Source organism: Penicillium taxi (assembly GCF_028828555.1).
Source record: "Penicillium taxi strain IBT 34144 chromosome Unknown utg000006l_segment0_segment0, whole genome shotgun sequence".
NCBI classification, from domain to species: domain Eukaryota; kingdom Fungi; phylum Ascomycota; class Eurotiomycetes; order Eurotiales; family Aspergillaceae; genus Penicillium; species Penicillium taxi.
Window position 1 is genome coordinate 498,086 of NW_026643208.1, and position 22,785 is coordinate 520,870.

Sequence of the window (22,785 nt, forward strand, 5' to 3'; positions counted from 1 at the left end):
ATTGATCCTCACAATGTACCAGGTACCGTGTATTTGGAGGAAGTTGCCACGGAATGAAGTCAGGGGATGAGCCTTGTTCTCTTCTTGGGTTTAAAGAGAGGAAGCTATAAGGGGGAAGTCAAAGGGAAGTAAAAGGGAAGTAAAAAGGAAAGTTGTCGTATTGGAGCTTCTTCTTCATAAGACGTCAGTTGCATTGAACTCCACACTTTCCACTTTTCCCTTTTCCCTTTTCCCTTTTCCATTTGCCCTGCCCTGCTTCCATGTCCACCCAATAAGACAGGTCTATTTTGACCAGAATAGCCTTGTCTACTCTATTACTCCTTTTCAAGAGACTCCACCAAAATACGCCCCGCATCCTAAAACAGCAAATTGACCCTCAACAGAATTAAATTGTGTAGCAGATAAAAAAGAAATGGCTACGCTATATCACTAATAAATTCTCAGTCTCGCCGGCGATCCACTCGACCCCAAACCTCGTCCGCATTGGCTTTTCCTTTGGTCTCGGGCACCCACCGGTAAATGAATGCGCCTAGGAGTCCCGCCATTGCTGCAAATACCCAATACACTTTCCCACGACCGAGAGCTTCATTGAGAATGGGGAAAAATTGAGCTACAAAAAATGTCGCGGTCCAGTTGGCTGCCAACGCGCAACTCTGGGCCGCACCAACTGCCTCAGGTCCCACCAATTCGGAAGCCAAAATAAAAGGAACTGGTCCTAATCCAATGGCAAAACTAGCCACAAATAGCAGTGCCCCAATGGCGGAGGCTATTTGTTGATTCAAGTAGATACTGACCGCCAGTAAAATCGAGCTACAGCCCATGCCGCCGATGCTCAGCAATAGACAGGTTTTGCGACCAATCCGGTCGGGTAAAGGCGTGCAAGCCAGGGTAATAACAAGATTGATGGCAGATATCAGTATAGTGAGTGATGCGGCACCGCTGGGAATGATGCTCTGTAGCAGAGATACACTGTACATCACGATACTGTTGACTCCGGTGAACTGCTGGGCAATCATCACTCCGACGACGGCTATGATCGCCGGTCGGTATTCTGGGTCCCGTATAGCTTGCCAGAGGGTGACAGATGGCTTATTCGGAGGCTGATCTCCCGTAGATGGGTTAAGGAGTGACTCTTCTTCACTTGGAGTAGATACAGTATCCGAATGCCCCCAACTTTTGATTTCCGCATCAATGTCAGCATCTCGGCCGCGAATGCGCTGTAATACACGCCGAGCTTGGCTTGTCCGACCGTGCTCTATCAGCCATGCAGGGCTCTCAGGCACCATCAACAAACCCAACAGCTCTAGGCCTCCAATCAAGCCAGCCACGGCGAGAATCAACCGCCACAGGCTATCACGGCTCCAGAAATACCCCAGGCTTTGCGTCAGCAAAATACCAACATTGGTCATGACCTGGGTAAAGGCACCAAAGAAGCCCCGAGACTGGGGAGGAGCAATCTCGGACACATAAATAGGACCAACTACGATCGCTGCGCCCGACGCAATACCAGAAAGAACCCGACCGAGGAGAAGGATCGGTATGGATGGTGCGAGAGTTTCAGCCACTGGTCCCAGGATGAAGAAGATGGTAGTCACTCTTAATGCGAATAGACGTCCATACTTGGTTGAAACGGGCCCTGCTAGTAGAGCTCCCAAAAGACCTCCAAGAGTATAAATTGACGAAACAAGGCCGAACTGGGAGGGATTCATGCGGATACATTGTGGGAGACCGTGAATGCTGGATGAATGAATACTTTTCTTGTCACAAGTTACAACTGCCTGGGGTGCATTGAGCTCGGACTATGGATGTCAGTCAGTCAGTCAGTCAAGTCAGGGAAACTACCATACCAAGTGATAACCAAACTGGAGTGGACCAAGTGTAGTGACAAAAACAAGGTAGATGAGATATGGCGTAACTCGAAATTGGGACGAGTCTGTAGCCATGATGCCTACCTAGGTACCTCAAGGTGAAGTGAGGAAGGGATGAAGAATGACGTTGGGGCGGGAAGCTCAGATGAGCGTAGTCAGCCATACTTAAGGCAAAGGACTATGCAGTTACAACTAAACGAGTTCTGATGTATCAACTCCGAAATACTGTACTGAGGAGGCATTCAACGACCTCCTTCCAACTTCATTCCTCGCTTTATATACTGCTCAAATTAAGGTACTTAGGTAGCTTTACGTACTGTTTTTCTTGTGACGGGTGAGGATTTCCTATTTCAGGTGCCGCCGCTTTTATGAAGGCGATCAGGGTCAGGCTGCTTATTATTATCACGTGATATGAGTGATATCCAATCAACACTCAGTGAGCACTTAGTAATTGTGATTTGCTGCTCACCGATTACTAAGGGCATCTATTGAGCACTCATCGGTAGTTACTCGGCCCCATAATGCGGTTATGACGGAGTACTTTTCTGAGGTTCCATCAACTCCACCCCTCTCTCCTCAAAAATTTAAGGGACAGTTTCTATAGATTAGACCATAGCCTACTAAAAAATGTCTTTCTGCTTATCTACGAAAAAACGAGATGCCTATAACTTTCCAGGCCCGGTACTCAAAGCATAGTATTATCTCTTCGTTGAAAGTGGTTGGAATAATTCGTTTTCTTTTCATAAGTAATCCAAATTTGTAGAAACTACTCCACATTTGATCAAATAATTATTTAATTATAAAAGGGGAATAATGCACCAAAGCAGAGATGCTCAACATAAAGCAAAGACGACCAACCCAAACCTTCGACGATCAATGTAGATTAGACCTTATTGGAAACCGGTTATGGTTTAGACCAATAGTAACGCTAGGCACACCAATCTTTGGAAAGTGAATAGGCATTACCTCGATGTTGTTCAAGAGCGCGTTTCGAAAGATTCTAGCATATACTTCGGCAAGAGTAAAGGGAGCTCCGTTGATTTTCTGGAGCTCATTAACGAGAGCCGAGGTAAAAGAAGTATTCAAGTTAGCAGCCGCTGCCTGGCCCCAGTTAAAGGCTGCAATGAGCTCTCCACCAATGTTCGCATTAGTATTATGGACTGCTCTTGCTCCCCTAGAGCAGCAGTCAAGAATATAGCAGACTTCTCCGGGGCACCGGTCAATATAACCACTGATCAAATACCAGTCGAAGGAAATTCCTGTGAGTTCACTAGTGTTTTGGTTTTCTGTCCCACTATTTGCTCTAATATATTAGTCAAAGTATCAGTATGAGGTTAAAATTTATAGTATACCTAAAATACCATTAACCCAGCACTTGTTCAGCATCATCGGCAAGTCCGGAGTAGATGATTATGCGGAGTGTGTTCTCTCCACCGTTCTTCTTGGACCAGTCCATAAGTTTCGTTAGGAGTTCATACTCCGGTGATTGCGCGAGGTGTGGGATTTCAAAGGCGGTGGTCTCGAACCCATACTTATTTTAAACTCTTGGAGTAGTTGTCTTTCTAGAGGTGCCACGCCCATATCATCGTTGGACCAATGCAGTGCAAAGACTGAAGTTTTGCGGTATGATGTGTATTTCATAGCCTGATGAAGCAATGCCTCAAGATCGGCCTTAAAACCGCTGAGATACTTTGTAGCCTTCTTAGACTGGAAGGCGGCTACTGGTTTAAGACTGGAAGTTGCCATAATTGATGACCGTTTGACTCGTTTGCGGAGGAATAGGTGCTATCTGGTAGGGTTGTAATCTTAAGCAGCCCTAAAGAAGAAGCTCAAGATCTCCTAATGGAGGAATAGAAAAGGAAATTCAAATGGTGGTGATTGAGGAAGGAAAAGAGAGAGAGAGAGAGAATCTAAGCTCTTATGGTCTATCTAATTTAAGTGAGACCTCATATTTACTTGTCACGCTAGCTCAAATTAGGTAATAAGCTAAACTATATTTGGTCTAGATTGCAATTTGGAATTGGCACCCCAGCTACAGAAATAAGTAGGAAATGGAAATGATAGTTGTACTCTCGGTAACAGTAGCCGGAGCTTCCAACTTCGAAACATTGTAAGATTACCCCATGAACAGGAGTGTGGCTCCGAGGATGAACGACCATTCTAGTGAAACCCGACATTTATTGATGGGATAATGTAAACAACCTATGGGAAGGGACGAGACTAGCGTGTTGTATTTTATTGAGGTACATGCTCATCTCGCTCATGGAGCTAATCAGGGCGCTCATAACTATTTCACTCAGTGAGCTTATATAATGCTCAAGAGGTGTGCTCAGTCCTACTCAGTGAGCAAAAGCAGCGAGGGGATGAGCAGTCATACGGAAGAAGAACGCCAAGAATTGGCATGGGAAATCTAGTGTGAAGGTACTTATTTACGAAACTATAAAAAGAAGCCAATGAAGTGTATAATCTATATCCTTTCGCTGTTCAAAAGAAGAAAAGGGACTGAAGCAAATCAAGCATTCAAAAGTAAACAGTAGCCCATTCATGCATAAAACCAACTTACGCCGAGAAAAACAAACAGCCAACAGACATGCAGCAAAAGACAAGACAGGTACCACTGCGCCAGCACATGAAGAGCTGTCAAGCCATATCAGAGAAGGAATTTCAAAATAAAGGACAATTTAATAAGCTCGCGCAAACCTAAAAAATAGGGCCTCGATGATTTTAGTCGTGACTCGTGAGAATCGTAGCGTCTATTTATGTCCAGACGAAGCCAGTCCGTAAGTCAAAGTCGGTATAGATTTGTCGACGATAAGCAAGAAAACAAGAATCCCATCCTAGATGGAAAACCGTGCCAAATCTCACAATTGTTGAAAAAGGGGAATGACAGACACGAATGCAAATTGATATTTAGAAGTCCATCGGAAAAAAACACAAGATCATATATGATATTTTGTTGAAAATACTAGAAGCTGAACAGTCCACTGCGCTTCTTACCCAATGGGTAAACCACCAAGGCCGCAAGGAAAAGACCAACAGTCGTACCAATAGCCACTTGAACCATTCCATAGCCAATATCAAAGACAACGCCATAGCTCTGATCATGGGTATTGGCCTCAGAAAGATTCTTCGCCGCATCGACAAAGCCCTGAGTCCCATTGCGCACAACAGCATAAGGCGAATGAGTCATTTCCTCAGCGGACGTGATCCCCGAAATGAGAGAGCCGCTAGCCGCAAGGCCGGAGGGCACAAGGACCCAGATTGCAGGTAACATTGCGGCGGCTGCAAGGCCGTGTCGTAGGCGGCTGTAAAAATTGCCCATGAGACCGATGACGAAGGCACCTAGTGCGTTCGAGACCTGGGTGTTTGAGGAGAATCGCTTGGAGCTGAAGTAGCTTACTGCGTACCCGGCTAGAGAGATGACCATCATGACTGGGATCTGCCTCCATTTTGCTTGGTTGACTATAGCCAGACAGGCTGTGAAGAGAAGGACGAAGGGGAACGTTTGGATGTATTCATTGGTTATCGGGCTGGCGGGACAGGTATATGCTGTTGAAGCTTGCGTGTCCAGTATTCCGTATACTGCAGTGCCGACTGTGATGCCGAAGCCGAGGAAAAGAGAGTATATAATCGCGTACACCATGCGTACTGACCCAGAGATGATGCTGCGGGATTGGAGTTCCAGACTGGCGCAAAGTACTGTATACCCCGGGAGAATAAGTGCGATGGCAGATTGTGCTAGAGCTGAGAAACAAAATAGTGGCTCGCCTTCATATCGAATGCTTCCAAAGGCACGTGCCAGGAAGGAAGTCAGCACGGCGGCCGAAATCTCGAAGACGTTTGAGTAGAGGCTTGATTTGGGTGAGAGGATGAGTTGCAGAATGCCGAGCAAACAACCTAGTAAGAAGGCAATCGGCATGTCGATTGGCCGGGCATTGAAGGCAAATGGGCCCACACATGCGCTTGCACAGCCATGGGCAAAGATCAGAAAGAGTATGTGGAATTTGCCGGGCCGCTTGGACGTCGAGTCGAGTCGCCGAATGGCTTCCTCAACTCCTATCACATCGTGGATCACTTCTTTGTAGATCTCGTGAACATCGGCCAGCTTGCCCAGGTCAATACCCTGGGCAGAGCGGACAACCTTTACCTCAGTCGTATGTGTAGATACGTCGTCAAAGGAAATGATCATGCAGCCGGGGATATACAAGAACTGGCTATCAATCTCTAGCACACGCGCAGTCATGCGCATGTATTCCTCGAGACGGTGAGTTGGAGCACCGTATCGCATCAGAGCCCGACAGAGCCGTATCAAATACTTCTGGCGGGATAGGAGAGCTGCAATGTTAATTGTGATTCGAATTTCGTCTTCCAGCTGTGGTTTTCCCCAGCGGTGAGGCCTCTCCCTCTCGACTGTACTACTGCTGTGGGACCGCTTGAGCATGTCAACCGGTCTTGTAGCCTTGGAGCCCGGTCCATTTAAGGCGAGGGTTGATTGACTGGATGGTTTGTGGTACCATTTCTTGGTCCGTTGTGGGCCGTGTGGTTTCCAAATCGGTTCTGCGGACCCAGTCTCACTGAACTCAGAGCTCTTTTCGCTGGATTGACCATATTGGTCATGGCTCTGGTATGGCTGCTGGTCATAGAGCTTGAGGATGGAGGATAGAACACCTCCACGGGCGTTATGTGGTCGCTCGACACATGTTTCGGAGGAGTCTCGCTCTTCACTGGACTGGTCAGAAATAGAGCCCGAATCCAGAGGCGCACGAAGGCGACTCAGAAGGTCGAGATTGCGGCGGGACATTGGACGTTTTGGTTGTGCTTTTGATTCTTTGGTTGATTGCCCGTCTGTGAAGCTCGTTTCATTCTCATCAGTTGAATTGTCGAAGAGTTGTTGTTTCTCATGGAAGCTGATCATAGAAATCTCATCGCCATCTTCCAAGGGAAATACCACCTCAGCCTCAGTGGGGGTGGAAGCGATAGAAGATGCTAGACTGGACCGTGGGCTTGGCTTCGGAGATTTAGAAGAACGACTGAGAAGGGATGCAAGTCGCTGGGCCCTCTCTTGAGCGCAGGATATAGCCCGCCCCTTGTCATTCACAGTCAGACTGATATCATAGTCCCTCTCAGTCCTTATAGAGGTGTTTTGGTGGTTGATCGTCAATCCTGCAACGCCTGCTGACGCGCTGGAGATTCCATCCTCCACTGAGGATCCAGGTAGAGGATCCACTGGCCCTCTTTCCTGCATGAATGGAATGTTGGCCGTGGGCAACGGTCTTTGAGGTAACGCCGTACCCCTTCGATCCAGTTGAGGTTTGAGGGTGGATCCAGTGGGATCATTTGGGTTGAGCTTGTCCACGGAGAATTCAACGGGATTTGTGATTTCCAGAATTCCTGCATTCCGATGCTTGCCCTGGGACCCAGCATCACATTTCCTCCCATTATGATACGTTTGTTGACCATTTGGATCATCAGTCGAAAGGGGTAATGGCGAAGAACGCGGCACGAGAGATATTTTGTTTGTTCCTCCAATATCAGAAACGCTTGATCGACCGGAGCCAGGGAGATCAAAGTAGCCCCCCGCCATTTTTTGGCAGAATGTAATTTTTTCTGGAGTATTTCTTCACTTGTACTATAAACAGCAATGTTCAAATGTTTCACAGGTTCAACACTGCCCAGGTGGTGGGCTAGGAGCTATCTAGTTGATAACTAGATATGTGAAGAGTATATAGTTCGTGATAAGACCTGTACCTGACAACATTCAGCTATTTGAAATTATATATCTTAATTACCTCCAGGGTTCAGATAAATTTTTCATCACTCATATATGTAGAATTTGAGAGAATGAATCAGCACTCACCTTGTTCCATGTACCGCCAAAATAGAAGACGCTGGCCCCAGGGCTGAATCCGTCCGTCCAGCGTCAGGAGCTTATGATGAAAGGGAGTGTAGATCGAAGGGAAGACCCGCTGTAAAGAATGTTATTATGTCACCTCATAATAAGTATGAAATTGACAAGGTAAATGAAGGAATTGGCAGAACGGGAAGCGAATTGAGGCGAATATAAAAGCTCATCAGCAGCTCCAGTGACGTTTTTCTTTTATTCTGCGGCTACAGACAGGCACAAAAGGCACGAAGATACACACGGACCACAGAAGGCAAGGCCTTTCCATTTATTTTTGTCTACGTAATCCATCATGGGGGAGGGGCGTGTAGCCGTTAGGGGGGGAAGGAAAGGGACTTCCGAAGCCGGGTTCCCATAGATTTGTGTTTTTGCCACTATGATAAATCACCGGGATGGAAAGACTTCGGTGCTTGACTTGGTAAAAAAGAAAGAAAAAACAGGTCACGAACCATTAGAAATTGGATGGATTGTCCTATGAGTCTGAAGTCTCTCTTTGAGTATGCTCCAAGATTCGATCTATCTACAGTGAAAACTCGGGTTGGATCGCCACATAGATCTACGGTCAGGATTGTGGCTTATCTAAGTTTCTATTTTGGATCAGCCCAGTCCATGGAGTAAAATGAAGATGAGCATGAAAAAAAAAAGAAAGTATAGAGACAAGACTCGCAAGAGGGCCGAGCTCATTACCAAAGGAACTAGAATGGTAGTTCCAGTTCCACGGAGACTATGAGGTAGGTATCACAGGTCACAAACTTCTTTTCCATAGATGTTTGTCATGAAAAGGAACTGCTAGATAGTTCATAATTGTCAAGAAAAGGTTCAAAGGATCGCGGGTTCTGGAAGCACAGGCTCAAGTGGACCCGGGCCGCCATCAAAAAGCCACTATAAAATCATATTATTGAGAATCATATTGTGGATAGACAAGTGAAACTATCAGATACCATCCCAAACAACCCCTTTTCGTGCTTGAGAAAGTATATACAAGATTGTCCCTGATCGACAGGAGGTACGTACCATCTCCTTGTATGTCGGTAGATCATATGGAAAGAATCTCGCCCTTGCTCTATAAGCAATCAAGATAACGTATGTACAAACCAGCATGGTGCTGCTATTCTTTGAGTTGAATTGGTATCTGCATGACAAGGATAATCTGGCCTTGGAGTCGGGATGTCAACCATATTCCCGTCAATTCTCCACCTTTCCATGTTCCTATCCTTCCCCGAAGTCTTTCCTTGATTAATGCCTACGACCTCATAGTCTCGTCGGCTGTATCTCATCACTTCCATATTTTGAACAGTATCTATGATTTATTCCCCTGGGTTGTCCATGATTTCAGTTAGTGTCTCAAAGACCTCGGAGGGGCTCTTGGTCTCATTACGCGTCATTGTATCACAGAGAACCCGCAGTAAGGGCTGGATCCCATATGTATGAGGCCCCGGGCTGTGATTAAGCTTCCCCGTTACTAACTTAGAGTACATGAATCCCCCCCCCCCCGACGATCAATGCCCCACAAACTTACGTGTCAGTATGCAATATCGGTCCCTTCATCGGCATGAACGGGAAGGGGGAGGCGTCTGTAGATCCCGATATTTTTGTAAGGTAAATTCGGGATGCCGACAATTCAAGGCATGAAATGTTATCTTCCAAGTATCCTCTACGTTGTAGGCTTTCCATATCCAAGTTTTCTTACACTGAGATTACTCCCCTTCTTCTGTTGCAGAGGTGTGACTGCGCCAGTGATCGTGTTACCCTCCCCTTTCTACCGTTACACAGCCCCTCTCAAGCTAGCCCTGCCGAGGATGGTCGTCCAACCTGTAAAGATGCAGGAACAAACCAACGCCTAATTTTCAATAGAGAAAAAAGCCCAACCAATTAGCTGTTCAAGCTGGATGGGCTTATCGTGGTTGGATTTGATACTTCTCTCACATAGTCACAGGGGCACAGAAGCGATTTTGAATCATAAGCATGTCAAGGATGATGTTGGGTGACAGTCTGAGATCTAACAATGATCATTCCGATCTACCGAAGTTTACTTATTGCCAGTTGCGGTAATAGGTTCTGAATGATGGGTCAGGGGTTCACAAACCGTTCCGAGAGGCTAATCTAACCTAAGCAGTACTTAGTCTGTTCACAATAGTTTGCTAAATCTTGGAAAAACTATCATATACTTTTGCCCATATACCCCTAAAGGCTTTGTATAATTTGAGTCGCTGCTCAGCTGACAGCAGAGTTAGATTGACTGCCGAATCCAGAAAACGTGATGTATCGTGTGAATTCTTATCAGACTTTAAGATTGAAGTCTCAAGGTAAACTTCTGACCTCAGTTTGATACCTAACGTTATTACTACTATGCAGTGATCATTGGAGCAGAAAATGTACACCGGGCAGTTATAATTTGGAATACACACATCTTTTACCATTTGCATAACACCACTATAGTCCTCCTCCCTTGAGTATCCTGGATCTATGGATAGTGGAAGTCTAAGGATATTTGAAACAGAAATTTCGGAAAGTTTTACAATTTAGATCGAAAATAATGAGCGTCTTATACCTAGGTATTTTCTTCCCTTTAGAGGTCCTTCTTGAAGTAGATTCTTGGGTCATCTGAGATATCGATATACAGGTATCCATACCAAGGTTCGCCCGATTGATCCATAGGTAAAATGTCTATAGATAAAGATTTAAAGTCGGATGATAGTGGGTACATATGGCGCCATGGAAGTAGAGGTGCCCAGGTGACTGAAGTTGTACCTCTTGCTAGGGCTAGACCTCAGGATTAGTATGAGAACCAAAAATGTCAACAGATATCAAATCCCGCCGTCAACCTTAGAAGGTTACATAGTTATCCTTAAAACTATAGAGCAACGTATATGTAGAAACGAGGTTCTTGTAAGACATGAGGCGCTTTCTATCAGATTCCAACATTGATGGAGATAGAGATTCCCAGGTACTCTCAGATCCATCACTTACAGATGCTTATTTCTCATAACTGTAATTCGTGTTCAGATTCTTTTTTATCTTGATGCAGTCCATAGGTGGATCCGGCCCAAGTGAAAATATTGTTGGAGCTCTGCCCCGAGCATGCAAGGAACCGATGTATGCATCCTATTCAAGTACAACTGGTGCAGATACCGAACGAAGAACATAACTAGATAGGTATAAATAGGCTCGTGCAGCTATTTGAATCCGGAGGTCATTTCATGAACAAGGTAGAGACTCCTACAAGTTGGAAAACAAATACACTACGAAGTGACATGCAAAGAATGAGCTGTAAAGCTATTGTACTTAAAAAGGGCTTAAAGCCGTAGGACCCAGATGGGGTACCTAGGTAGAACTGCATGTACATAACCGGATGTACGTCAGGAACCCGAAAGATGAGAAGAAAAAAAAAGGGACGATGGTCAAGCCCTCGTTTCTATTCCGATCTCAAGCAAACGATCCTCGCCTCGGGGATAGGTAAAAGGTGAAAAGCAACCGGTGCAAAGGGCGACGAGTTGGGCAAAAAACGGCACAGGGAAAGAAAATAAAATAAAACGACAGGTTAAAAGATGGACGTGAGAAGAGAAAAAGGAATTTGAATGAAGGCAATAACAAAGTCGTTGCAGACCAATTTGAGGTCTTTCATCACGCGCACAACAAAGAAGGGCAATCAAGAGTGATAATCCTGAAGATCTCACTGAGTAGAAGAGGTAGGGCATATTTAGAGCAAGCAGCAAATACCATTGACTCTGGAAAGAAGAAAGATATAAAAGTCATACGTCGCTGTCACATGATGTTCGGCATTACATGAGAGGGGTTTTGCGTTTCTCGGCGCTTGACAGCACAAGCATCGGCATCTTGCGACGATCTGGTGCTTGTGATGTTTGACCTTGGCCTGCAACAACTGATGCCACCGAGGGAGACGAGGCCTCACTCGAGGTTTGGCCAGCACGGACATCGGAGAAGTTGGATGAAAAGTACCCATCCTCGCTTGTCGGCGTAACACTAGTAAATGGACTGTCTGGGCTCTTGCGGCTAGACTTCTCTTTGCGCTCGGATCCGATAGCACCATTTGCAGCTGCGCGCAGACTACCCAAACTAGGCTTGCTAGAAAGACTGCCACTACGAACGGTCGCATCGTCGCCGTCGGAGAAGGCGAACTCATGTTCACTTGCTGGAGTGTTGGTACCACCACTGCTGTTGTAACCAAAGCTACGGGAGTCACCACGGCGCTCGATTCCAGCACGAACTAGATTGTGAACGGCGCGGCGCCTTTGACGGGTAGCAAAGTTCTTGCTTCCTTCGTGCTTTGATGTGGGCCTGGCAATGAGATCCTCCAAAGAAGGCGGGCCACGAGGCTGCCGGATCGGGTGCTCGCCAGCGCGAGCTTGACCAGGGCCAAAAGTTCCAGTAGAAGGTGTAGGAGGCAGGACAGCTGAGCGGGGACCAGCTCCAACATTTGCCTTGGCTGTATCAATGGTGTTTCGCAGAACGGGGTTGAACGAGGGGTTCTTGCGGTGATTGCGACGGAGAGTGCTTGCAGAGGACTCTAGGGGTGGAGAAGGAGAAGGGGTGCCATTGGAAGGGGTGCCAGGATGAGAGTAATGCATTGGCGATGGAACCGAGTCAGGAGGGGAGATCTCAGCACGGAACTGGGGCACCTGTGAGCTAGAGGAATGTTCATAGTACTGCTGAGGCGGCTCCTCTTGGTAGCTGTTGTCCATAACGTAACTTTGTTGGCCAGTCAAAGGGTTGTAAACGGAGAACAAGCCCGGTTGGCCAGGCACAGGCTGTACAATTGGCTGCACACCCTGCTGAAGTTGTTGCTGGTAGAAACCCATGTGCTGCTGGTTCTGGTGCTGGTGCTGTTGTTGCTGTTGCTGCTGAACGCCCAAGCTGAGGCCCTGGAACTGCTGGGCTGCAGCAGTAACGCTGATCAATTGCTGTTGCAGACGCTGCTGCTGAGCTGCCAGAAACAGATTTGTCGACATCAGCTCTGCGTACAGATTCTCGTCAATGACCTCGTGGCCGCCCATTTCAAGTGTCGGAGGTGCAAGCACTTGCTCCGGCAGGGTGTACATCGGACGGTTCTGATTGTGGTTCTGACTTTGGTGCTGATTATGCTGCTGACTCTGGTGGCGGTTGCCCATGCCCTGGTTCGAAGAGAACGTCTGCTGTGGGAATCCAGCCCCCGTGGCAGTTTGCGGAACCCGATCAGAGCCTCGATATGCGCCTGGGAATCGACCACCTTCCATACTATTGTGCTGTTGATGCTGAGAAGGGATAGTAGCTGACCTGGGAGCAGTGCGGAGCCCGGCCAAGAGATGCGAGCGACTAGTGCGAGGAGTGGAAATTGATGCGGACGACTGAGATTCATCAATGGTGGCCACCTGTGGAGTTACACTCAAGCGCTTGATGTGTGAACCCTTCCCCCGAGAAGCGAAGCCGGAGCCAGCCACACCGAGGGAACCATTATTGAAAGAGTTGTTGTAAGTCATTTGAGTAAGACCGCCAGCGTCCATACTCTAAATCAAGTCAAAAGGGCGAAGTTATGTGCAAGAAAGGCGAAGTGGAAGGATGCGTTTGCGTTCGGACCGGTACGGGTTGGCGAGCGTTTGGGATCAACCACAAAGCTTCGAGCGTTTCCCGAGAGATTAGATGATTATGAGGTGTATGAGCAGACTTTGAGAGATTTCGAAGTGAAATAATCGAAGAATGGCGAGGAAAGAGGGACTGTAATCGCGCGATTTCTAAAATGAGAGCAACCATCAGCGCAAGTTCGATTCAGATATGGAAATTCGTAAGTTTGGCGATCGCGTACCAGAAGCGAAGGAAGAGGATGGGAGTTAATGAATGGCTCAATGTTGATAGGAGGAAGATTATCGAGCTTAACAGAAACTGTTGGTTTTGTTCCTGATGAAGTGGAAGAAAAAACAAGTCGTAATCGAAGTGTAAGGTGAGAAATTATCGGGAATATCGAAAAGAAGATCTCTCAAGAAGAACAATAGAAGCAGGGGAGATGCTCTGCAAATCCCAAGAAAATAGAGTTGAAAAAGGCAGCAACGACACTCCGCAGAACCGGCAATACCGGGAAATGCAAGTTGATAAAGGCGAAACACAAAGAGCCCCAATGGAGATGGGGTAGTCAACGGAACAGTCGGTCAAAACACGAAGTCTTTCTCTTTTTTTTTTTTCTTCAGGGGGAGAAAGTATTTGCAGGAAGGGGAATTATTTTTTTTCTGGTTGATTATTAGTTGTTTTTTTTTTTTGCTTCTGGGATTCCAACCAACGCGTGCAGAGAGAAAGAAAAGAATGAGAGAAAGGAAGGTGAAAAGGGAGATTGAAAGAAGTCGTGCGGATGTGGGGAATTGATTTATTGGCCTTAGGCAGAAAGGTACACATTAGTCATCTGTATAGATTGCTGGTCTTTTCCTATCCATCTTATTTCATTCCACATTCGAGGATAGACTAGTTCACTATACTTTGAGTCTTTGACCGTTTATTCCCTACTTCTACCCTACTCCATGCTTCTAAACAAAATGCTTTGCGTGCTTCTACTTTGCTGTGTGCAGTATTCATCACATCAATCCATCTATTGATTGGTTGAGTATTATTACTAGCGCCCCCAGTGTGATTACCTCGTCTCACTTCGCCCCTGGAGCCGCTGGGCGTCTTCGCCAAGCCTACCATCCAACCATTTTTTACTTAGACTCGAACTTGGACTCGGACTTGGGCTCTGTGGCGATCCATGCTCAGAGTTAGATGTTGTCGACATATGTTACTAATTATCAACACAGTATAAACGGGTCCCAGAACTCGGATCAGGCGTTCGAGAACAAACTTTAGAAGCAGTGGCAAAAATAGATTGTAGATTATGATCTACGATGGTCTATGCTGATCTGGGCTATTTATACTACCAAGTATCTGATTGTTTGCCTCCATCATATTGAAGCTTTGAGCAACCATGGAGCTTGGTCTGTGCACATCATGTATCCATATATTAAATTATACAAGAAGTAGTAATTTATTTACCTTTATCCCTAATTTTCAAGTCGGGATTAGAGGTCCCGGGGACAACTCAAAACTCGTGCCTTAGTACCTACTCGTACTATTGCACTGTAGAGCCCCACTATAGGATTCTCCCTATGGAAGTTTCAAGTTCTAGTGGATTTTGATCACAGAGCTAGTCGATCCTTCCGTTACAGTTTCAATCCTACAAGGAAAACCTCCATAGATAGTACTTTCGAGTTTCATTTCTGAAATCAGCATTTAGTTGCCAGCTATACATAATACCTTCAAGTACCATGCCAGAAATCGGCAGTAAGTTGCCAGCTATGTATCGATGTCCAATCACTTAAATCTCGGAAATCGAAAACTTCGATCGGCGATAGTTGAGGTAAAAGCCACGAGAGAAAATATGATATGAGAAGGAGAAAATGTAGATAAAGCATAGACAAGAAGCTTGCAGGGGTAAAGAATGCACAGAGAGAATATAAAGAAGAATGTGAGGGTAAAGCGTTGGGGTATCTGTTGGCCAAAGGCCTGCCACAGAAAGAAAGATACAACAAAATAAATTTGCCAGCCATAAGAGAAGTTAAACGTCGACCGGACCACCAGGACGAGACTCCGGAATTGATGTGAGTTGATCAGGACGCGAGATGGATGGACGTCGTTCGGGAACAGGCGAAGAGTTCTCCCTATCGAATTCGAGAGTCTCAGCCAGCTCAGCAACCATCGGATCAAGATCCTCCTCTTTCAGTCCAGTAGCAAGAGCAACTAATTTGCGGTGTTCGAGTGTGGTGCTGCCACCAGCGTCTGCCGATTGTTGGGTGAGCTCTCTGACGGCGTCACGACGGCTTAACTGGGCATCGAATAATTCGCGTGCAAGTTGATAAATGTGCAAGAGATCATCTTGGCTATTTTTGGATAAGCCCGAGACCTCAGGAATCTCTTCCACGCTAGAAATTTCCGTAGCAAGACGGGTGGTATGCAGTTGTTCCACCAGTGACTGGTAATCACCATATAGACTCTCATACTCTGCTTGCTTTTCCTCAAGGAGTCCACATCCCGCTAACTTCGTTTTCAAGGCGATCGTCTCCGCTCGGATTTTCGCGCGATCTGCCTCGATGTGTTCGTACAGGGCTTCTGGGTTATCAACATCACTGTCATCGGGCTTTCGGTGACTAGGCTTCGATTTGTTGCTATACAGCACGGCAAGTTTCTTGTTAGCCTCCGTCATGACGGCGCCGACCCTGGCGAGCAGATCCGAGGTGGCTGTAGGGTCTACGGCAGCAACTACAGATTGGCAGTCTGCTGGGACAATCCCATTCGCTTCAACGTCGACATGATCATTGGTCATAGTGATGGACGACATTTGCATGTCGTTGTTGTACTGAGCCCGTTCAAGGATCATATTGGCTGTATCTCCTCGTTTATTTACGAGGTCCCCAGAGCGCGGACAGTGTGGGAGAAGCATGTTTACCAATCGGAAAGCTCCGTTGCGCGCAGCCACGAGAGCAGCCGTGTCGCCGTTGTCATCTTGGCATGCAAGAAGAATGTCAATCTCGACCGGTTGATAGGCCTGGCAAAGCTTTTGAAGAATAACCTCGCAGTAGTACAATGAGCTATTCCATTTTCCTTTGCTTCGGGCAGTTTCCGCGATATGATGAAACAGAGTGGCACCGAACCAGTCGCGGAACGAGACAGTATCCAACAGCAGCTCCAATAATGCAGGGAATGTTCGCTTTTCGTAGTTGTTGGTGAACAAGACGGCTCGGACTAGCGGCGTCTCTTCGTGAACAGACAATGTTTTCATATCGGCACCTCGGCGAAGCATGTCTTGCACGATTTCGAGGTCACCCATTGCGCAAGCCCAATGCAAAGCAGTGTTCCCAGAGTCATCAATAGGGCGGTCGATCTGGAATCGCGTCGGGGGTTGAGGAGGATTCACGCGTGTCGCCTGTGGATCATCACCGACGGTCATGAAGTAGTCGAGAAGCTGATCCCCATACATGGTGTGCTCCTGGTTAGAGGCGGAGATAAGTGAGGACTCTTCAGCTCCGCGCTTGCGCTTCATGCCTGAATTCTGGGACAGTTGCATCATATCTTCGTCTGCAATCATCGAAGATGATTCAATGGTAGCATGCTCAATTGACTCGCTATCATCAAATCCAGTACTCATTTCATATTGCTCCTGAGGAATGATAGGAGGTCCCATGCTTCGCTTTGTCTTGATAGCAGTGGGTGTTGATTTAGTCGTGGACTTTCGTGGCTGTCTCGGTTTGGAAGACGCCGAGGTGTGTTTTGGGGCGGGTGGAGGACTACGATCTCCGGCGACGTAGTCGAAGATTGGAAGAAGCTTAGTGAGAATGTTATTGCGTTCTGCGAGCATGCGGCCTTCTGGCAGAGGAATCCATGTTCCTGAAAAACAAGTTAGCAAACTTAGAGATGATCAGATCTTTAGATGCATGTCTACCCTGATATTTGCCATAACCACCCTGAACCTTTTCATGAACGCCCTTCTGCACTTCACGCTCAAGAATTCGAGTTCTGGCAGGCTTATCAAAGCCTGCAGCTTTCAGTATGTGTGTTGCATTGACCCAGTCATCATTTCTTCGCCTCATAACACTCTCATTCTCGATCTTAAACTCGTAAACCGGGACCTGGTGGTAATAGTGTCAGAATTGGGGATTTCCAAAAGCTATACAACGAATTGGAGTCTATGAATAGATGAGAGAGTTTCATACACTGCTATAAGTGGCAGAATAGATGGTATCCATATCTGCCTATGTGTTGCAGCAGCAACAAGTGCGCGATTCTGCAGGAAGAACGAGTATGGTGACCCACACGCAGGGCCTCGAAAGCCCTCAAGGAGGGGTGAGGTTAATGAGTGTGTTTAATGATACAGAATCTGATACATTGCATATATGCAAAATCAGGCCGTGAATATGGGGAGACAATCTGATTTGTAGAAAGAGTGTCTTTGTAGCTCTCGGTAACACGACCGACGCGAAACCGCGTAAAGTGCCAATCTAGACGCTAACCTACTTTGGAACAAGATAACGTAATCTATAGATCAAAGGTCACGTGGCATCACATGACCCTCGGAAGCAAATGAACATAGCGCAACCAGGCCAACCCGTACATTTCGTCGTCGTGTCTCGCCTTCTCCCCTCTATAATCTGCAATTGCACTCCCAACTTCTGCCAAAATGACTATCATTGAGTCAGTTAAGAATGCAGTAGGTCTCTCAGAGACCTCCGGTACGATATCTCGACACGCAACCTCCAAACATCTCAAATAGGAAGCTAACTAGACTGCTCCAGCTACCCGACAGGAGATGTCGGAAGCTCGACTTCCCATGCAATACAGAGACTCGTGTGCACACCTTTTGATCCCGCTGAACCGGTGTCGGCGGGAAGAGTACTACCTTCCCTGGAAGTGCGAGGTATGAATCTTCCCCGGCCCCGAAATTGCAAGACTCGACAATCAGACACATACTAAAAAAATTCAATGGGTTTCAGGATGAGCGACACTCCTACGAGAAGTGCCAATACGTGGAATTCAAGAAGCGCGTGGCCAAGATGGACGAGCTCCGAGCCGCAAAAGACGGAGCCCGCAGCAACTAAGCTCGTTCAGCTCATTGGGCATTTTGCGCGTTGAATGTTTGTGCGGTCAGGACTGCTGTCAAGCAGCAGGTTATGTACATATAAGATATACCGAGACTGCTCATGGACTGCCTTTTTGGCGTTGGGATCTTTTCTTTCCTCAATCATCCTCGACCACCCTAGTCCTATCTGGTCCTACTTCCTGGAACCTGCAATACTGAGTAAGTTGACTGTCGATCTTGATCTTGCAGCCAGATTCATGGGACCAAGCTTCCAAGGCTTCGGAGTACGACCTCGGAAGTACAAATGGGCGAATGCCTATGCTTTGGCGGCTTTGGCGGCTGCGATAATGTATTTGTCAGCAACGTCTTATTCTGCAGTGGAGATTCTTGAACTAGTAATCAAATGAGCCAATCAATTGGGATTTAAAATGCAAGCTGACCCTTATGAATCTGCAAATGCAGTAAGACCAGGATCGGCATACCATGCAGCCTGTCATAAAGATACTACTTAGTACGTAAGTCGTGAGACCAGGATATAAATTGCTAATATCTTTGACACCTTAATCTCAAAGGTCGACAAGAGGTCCATTGAATAAGGGATAGAATATATAAAAAATCATAAATATGAAGAGCAAACCTCACCGAACTTGACTAGTCAGGTTAGTTAACTACTCTATACTAACGATGACTGAGGCTGCTTAGAAATCTGGGCCCGTTATCGCTCATTCTGCCCCGCCGAGAATTGTTGCGGCGAAAATTCCCCTCAACTTAAAAGAACCGTGCAGGATCCTTAAAGGGGATATGCGTGGTCTTCTCTAGCATATTCTGGATCTGATCATCGATCGTACGATTCGTTCTCTCTTAACTGCGTGGTGTCTTAATTTATCTGTCTCTTTATCCGCCCGGTGTTTTTCTTGCGCATACTGAATCCCGAAGGAATCGCTACTATGGGTCTGCTGTAGGCAATCCCATTGAAAATCGTCGGAGATTAACGGACATTAATTTGATGTTATAGTGCGCTCGGAACTCCCCTCGATTGGCCCGAAGCAAAGAAGAAAGCCGACCAGGTGCGACAATGGGGAATTGAGGTATGCGACGAAATTATGACAGCCTGAATGAAATCTGATAAGAGATGCAGCAACTTTTGGCAAACTGGCAGCGATGCAAGGGTAAGGAGCGAGATGCCCTTCTATGGGGAGACGAGGTCAGATCATCTATCCAAGCTTTCTGACTATTGTCTGATCTTTTGTGGAATCTTTAGGTCGAATATCTGGTAGTCGCTCTCGATGACGCGGCTAAGAAGGCCCGGCTATCACTGGCGCAGGCCGATATCCTCGAGTCTCTTGCTCGGGATGAAGCTTTGTGGCAAGCCGGTTCGAGTGCGAACGATAAGGGAGAACAGTAAGTTCTGTCGCTAGGTCTGGAATTCAAGGTTCTGACCGATTAGTGCTGGCGAACAACCTCCTCATTTTCACCCCGAGTTCGGACGATTTATGCTCGAGGCCACACCAGGAAGTCCATGGGGTATCGGATTTAAGGATCTATTGAAGGTGGAGTCTAATATGAAGTGGCGGTATGTTCCTGTTCACGAATGTCATGGAACTTGACTCATTATATCATTAGACGAGAGGTTGCGAAAGCACACATGGCGCCCAACGAATCTCCTATCACTATGACGACTTATCCACGCCTGGGAACAAATGACTACACCCAGCCGTATTATCCTCCATCGGGAACGGCTTTTCGCTCGCAGTTCGTCCCCGATCAGATTGCCAACCCTCATATTAGATTCCCTACGCTGGCAGCCAACATTCGATCTCGGAGAGGGCGCAAGGTTGAATTGAATGTGCCTATCTTCAAGGATGTGAATACACCAGTTCCATTTAAGGATCCCACCGTCAATTACGACCTTCATCTATGGCCAGAGGACGACGACGTTCGTAATGGCGCCGCCAAGGACGACCATGTCTATATGGATGCCATGGCTTTTGGTATGGGCAGTTGTTGCTTGCAGATAACCTTCCAGGCTAAAAATATGACTGAGGGCCGAATGATGTACGATCAATTGAGCCCGCTCGGACCTATATTGCTGGCTCTCACGGCTGCAACGCCTATCTACAAGGGATTCCTCGTCGACACGGATGTTCGATGGAACCAGATTGGAAATTCGGTGGACGACAGGACCCGTGAAGAACTTGGCGAAGCTGTAAGTTTTTCAACTGATAATTAGCCTACCAGTCTACTAATAGTTAGATAGCCCCTCGCAAATGATCGGTGGAGTATTCCCAAGTCTCGATATGCATCGAACTCTACTTATATCTCGCAAGACCCTCGTCTACGGAAGGAATATCTAGATCCTGACCTGGTGATCGACGAGGACATCAAGAAACGACTAATGGATGGTGGTATGGATGACCTCCTCGCCACACATTTTGCGCATCTCTTCATTCGCGACCCCTTGGTCATCTTCTCCGAAGATCTTGAAAAGCTCGATCTGAACCAAGGAGACCACTTCGAGAATCTGCAGTCGACCAATTGGCAACACATGCGGTTCAAGCCCCCGCCGTCCGACAAAGATGACATTGGCTGGCGAGTTGAATTCCGGCCGATGGAAATTCAAATAACTGATTTTGAAAATGCCGCATTCTGCATTTTCCTTGTTCTTATCACCCGAGCGATCCTCAGCTTCGATCTCAATTTCTACATCCCCATTCAGCGAACCACAGAAAACATGGAGACCGCCCACAAGCGCAACGCCGTTCTTGACAGCAAGTTCTACTTCCGAAAGGACCCCTTTCCTCGTCGGGTCCACAGGTCCAACGGGAATGGCGCATCATCGGGCGCCAACACGCCTCCTCCATCCCCTCCCCTCAACCCAGTTGAAACGGAGTACGAGTTGATGACCATCTCAGATATCATGAATGGCTCCACCGACGGATCATTCCCCGGTCTGATACCACTGGTGGAATCCTACCTCAACAGTCTCAACGTAGACGTTGAGACGCGCTGCTCCTTAGCCAGCTACCTCGATCTCATCCGCAAGCGAGCAGACGGCACCCTTTGGACTGGCGCACGCTGGATCCGCGAGTTTGTAGCAAAACATCCAGCGTACAAGCAAGATAGCGTGGTCTCCGACGAAATAAACTACGACCTCGTCAAGGCAGTCGAGGAGATAACAGCCAAGGAAGGTCGGGATGGCAGTGTCGGATGGGAAATGCTCCGGGGAAAAAAGAACTAAGCTCTTCGGAAGCATTTCACGTGTTGTTGATAGATATTTCTTGAATCTGCCCATAATTTCTACCGAGAGAGTTGGATCTCCGGTCATAATTCGGGATTATATTGGTCCTCTTTCTCTTCTGCGCTTCGTAGATCTCGTTTATTGGTTGAAATGGTCGTTATTTAAATTTCTTACTGTAAGCTAATGTTCATGCCGTCTTTGTACCACGCAAATCGAGATGATGGATGGTACGTACTTGAGCCATATAGTGAAATAGAGCAGGATAAATGCAATATGATCGATCCATCATGTTTGAACTATCACGACGAATTATTTAGATACACTGGCCGAGGGCAGATTCCCTTTCTCTGATTGCCTGCTGAATATTCCTTATCCGCTTTTTCTTGAAATGCCCTGCACCCTTTTAACAATACCTAAGTACCTGTATGTAGCACATTGATGTGACTAGCTCCTCCACTTCCCTGCAGGTTCGAGGGACTAGAGCGTTTGAGAGAAGAATTAGATCCCACTTCGAAACCATATAACGTTGTATCCTGCTTGCCCCTGAACCATGCCCAACTTCCTAATTCCCACTCCTACCTCTTCCACGTCATCTCCTAAGGAAAAACCAGAAACCTTCATACCTAGAATGACTAGAAGATTTCTTCGAGCTACACACTTTTCACGCTTTTGCCGCCAATTCGTTCTTTCTGCTTGCCTGGGTGTTTTTTGCTTCCCTGCTCCTATCAACCACCCTTTACGTCTCACAAAGCCTGCGTATATACTACCACATTTCGATAATACTATCAAATCCTTCTCAATAATGGTCGTTCCCTCGAAGATCAAGTAAACAAAACATTAACAAGAAAGTGTGGCCAACTAACACATCTGGAAGGTCTCAAATCTGATAATGAAAGCATCAAAATTAAATACTCCTGGAGGATGTTGACAACGCAGGGATTGTTAACCTCTTCACCGTGAAGTCAGTAAAAGCCATGAAGTGATGGGCTTCTCAGAGAATCAACATGCCATCCATAGTGATACCTCTCTATTGGCCCTTTTGAATTGTCTAGATGGTGTCGGACCGAGAGTCGGCTTTTTACATGACAACTAATCACCTAGACGAGCTCAATACTGCTTTGACTCACCCTGGCCGGATGGATAAAACGTATCACTTTGGATATGCGGATAAAAATACTATCAAAAGTAT

The 22,785-nt window shown here is 46.8% G+C and overlaps 7 protein-coding genes across 7 annotated transcripts; 2 read left to right on the forward strand and 5 right to left on the reverse strand.

Annotated features, from left to right (window-relative positions):
• Nucleotides 1-440: 440 nt before the first annotated feature.
• N7495_009317 (putative MFS glucose transporter) lies at nucleotides 441-1,943 on the reverse strand (the record flags this gene model as incomplete). The annotated part of the gene is made up of 2 exons (XM_057211968.1): nucleotides 441-1,799; nucleotides 1,848-1,943. The coding sequence occupies 2 exons, from the start codon at nucleotides 1,941-1,943 to the stop codon at nucleotides 441-443; spliced, it is 1,455 nt and encodes a 484-aa protein (XP_057058831.1).
• Nucleotides 1,944-3,231: 1,288 nt separating this feature from the next.
• On the reverse strand, nucleotides 3,232-3,614 carry N7495_009318 (uncharacterized protein; the record flags this gene model as incomplete). Its single annotated transcript, XM_057211969.1, has 2 exons — nucleotides 3,232-3,399; nucleotides 3,444-3,614. 2 exons carry the CDS (start codon nucleotides 3,612-3,614, stop codon nucleotides 3,232-3,234), a joined length of 339 nt encoding a protein of 112 aa, XP_057058832.1.
• A 1,219-nt stretch (nucleotides 3,615-4,833) lies between these two features.
• On the reverse strand, nucleotides 4,834-7,452 carry N7495_009319 (threonine/serine exporter family protein; the record flags this gene model as incomplete). The annotated part of the gene is made up of 1 exon (XM_057211970.1): nucleotides 4,834-7,452. The coding sequence occupies one exon, from the start codon at nucleotides 7,450-7,452 to the stop codon at nucleotides 4,834-4,836; it is 2,619 nt and encodes an 872-aa protein (XP_057058833.1).
• Nucleotides 7,453-11,552: 4,100 nt separating this feature from the next.
• Nucleotides 11,553-13,271, reverse strand: N7495_009320 (uncharacterized protein; the record flags this gene model as incomplete). Its single annotated transcript, XM_057211971.1, has 1 exon — nucleotides 11,553-13,271. One exon carries the CDS (start codon nucleotides 13,269-13,271, stop codon nucleotides 11,553-11,555), a length of 1,719 nt encoding a protein of 572 aa, XP_057058834.1.
• Nucleotides 13,272-15,343: 2,072 nt separating this feature from the next.
• N7495_009321 (putative APSES transcription factor) lies at nucleotides 15,344-17,528 on the reverse strand (the record flags this gene model as incomplete). The annotated part of the gene is made up of 3 exons (XM_057211972.1): nucleotides 15,344-17,169; nucleotides 17,225-17,411; nucleotides 17,496-17,528. 3 exons carry the CDS (start codon nucleotides 17,526-17,528, stop codon nucleotides 15,344-15,346), a joined length of 2,046 nt encoding a protein of 681 aa, XP_057058835.1.
• Nucleotides 17,529-17,959: 431 nt separating this feature from the next.
• N7495_009322 (NADH dehydrogenase [ubiquinone] 1 beta subcomplex subunit 7) lies at nucleotides 17,960-18,377 on the forward strand (the record flags this gene model as incomplete). Its single annotated transcript, XM_057211973.1, has 3 exons — nucleotides 17,960-18,011; nucleotides 18,075-18,196; nucleotides 18,273-18,377. The coding sequence occupies 3 exons, from the start codon at nucleotides 17,960-17,962 to the stop codon at nucleotides 18,375-18,377; spliced, it is 279 nt and encodes a 92-aa protein (XP_057058836.1).
• Nucleotides 18,378-19,305: 928 nt separating this feature from the next.
• N7495_009323 (glutamate--cysteine ligase) lies at nucleotides 19,306-21,596 on the forward strand (the record flags this gene model as incomplete). The annotated part of the gene is made up of 7 exons (XM_057211974.1): nucleotides 19,306-19,316; nucleotides 19,374-19,446; nucleotides 19,497-19,562; nucleotides 19,620-19,759; nucleotides 19,806-19,931; nucleotides 19,982-20,564; nucleotides 20,616-21,596. The coding sequence occupies 7 exons, from the start codon at nucleotides 19,306-19,308 to the stop codon at nucleotides 21,594-21,596; spliced, it is 1,980 nt and encodes a 659-aa protein (XP_057058837.1).
• Nucleotides 21,597-22,785: the final 1,189 nt, after the last annotated feature.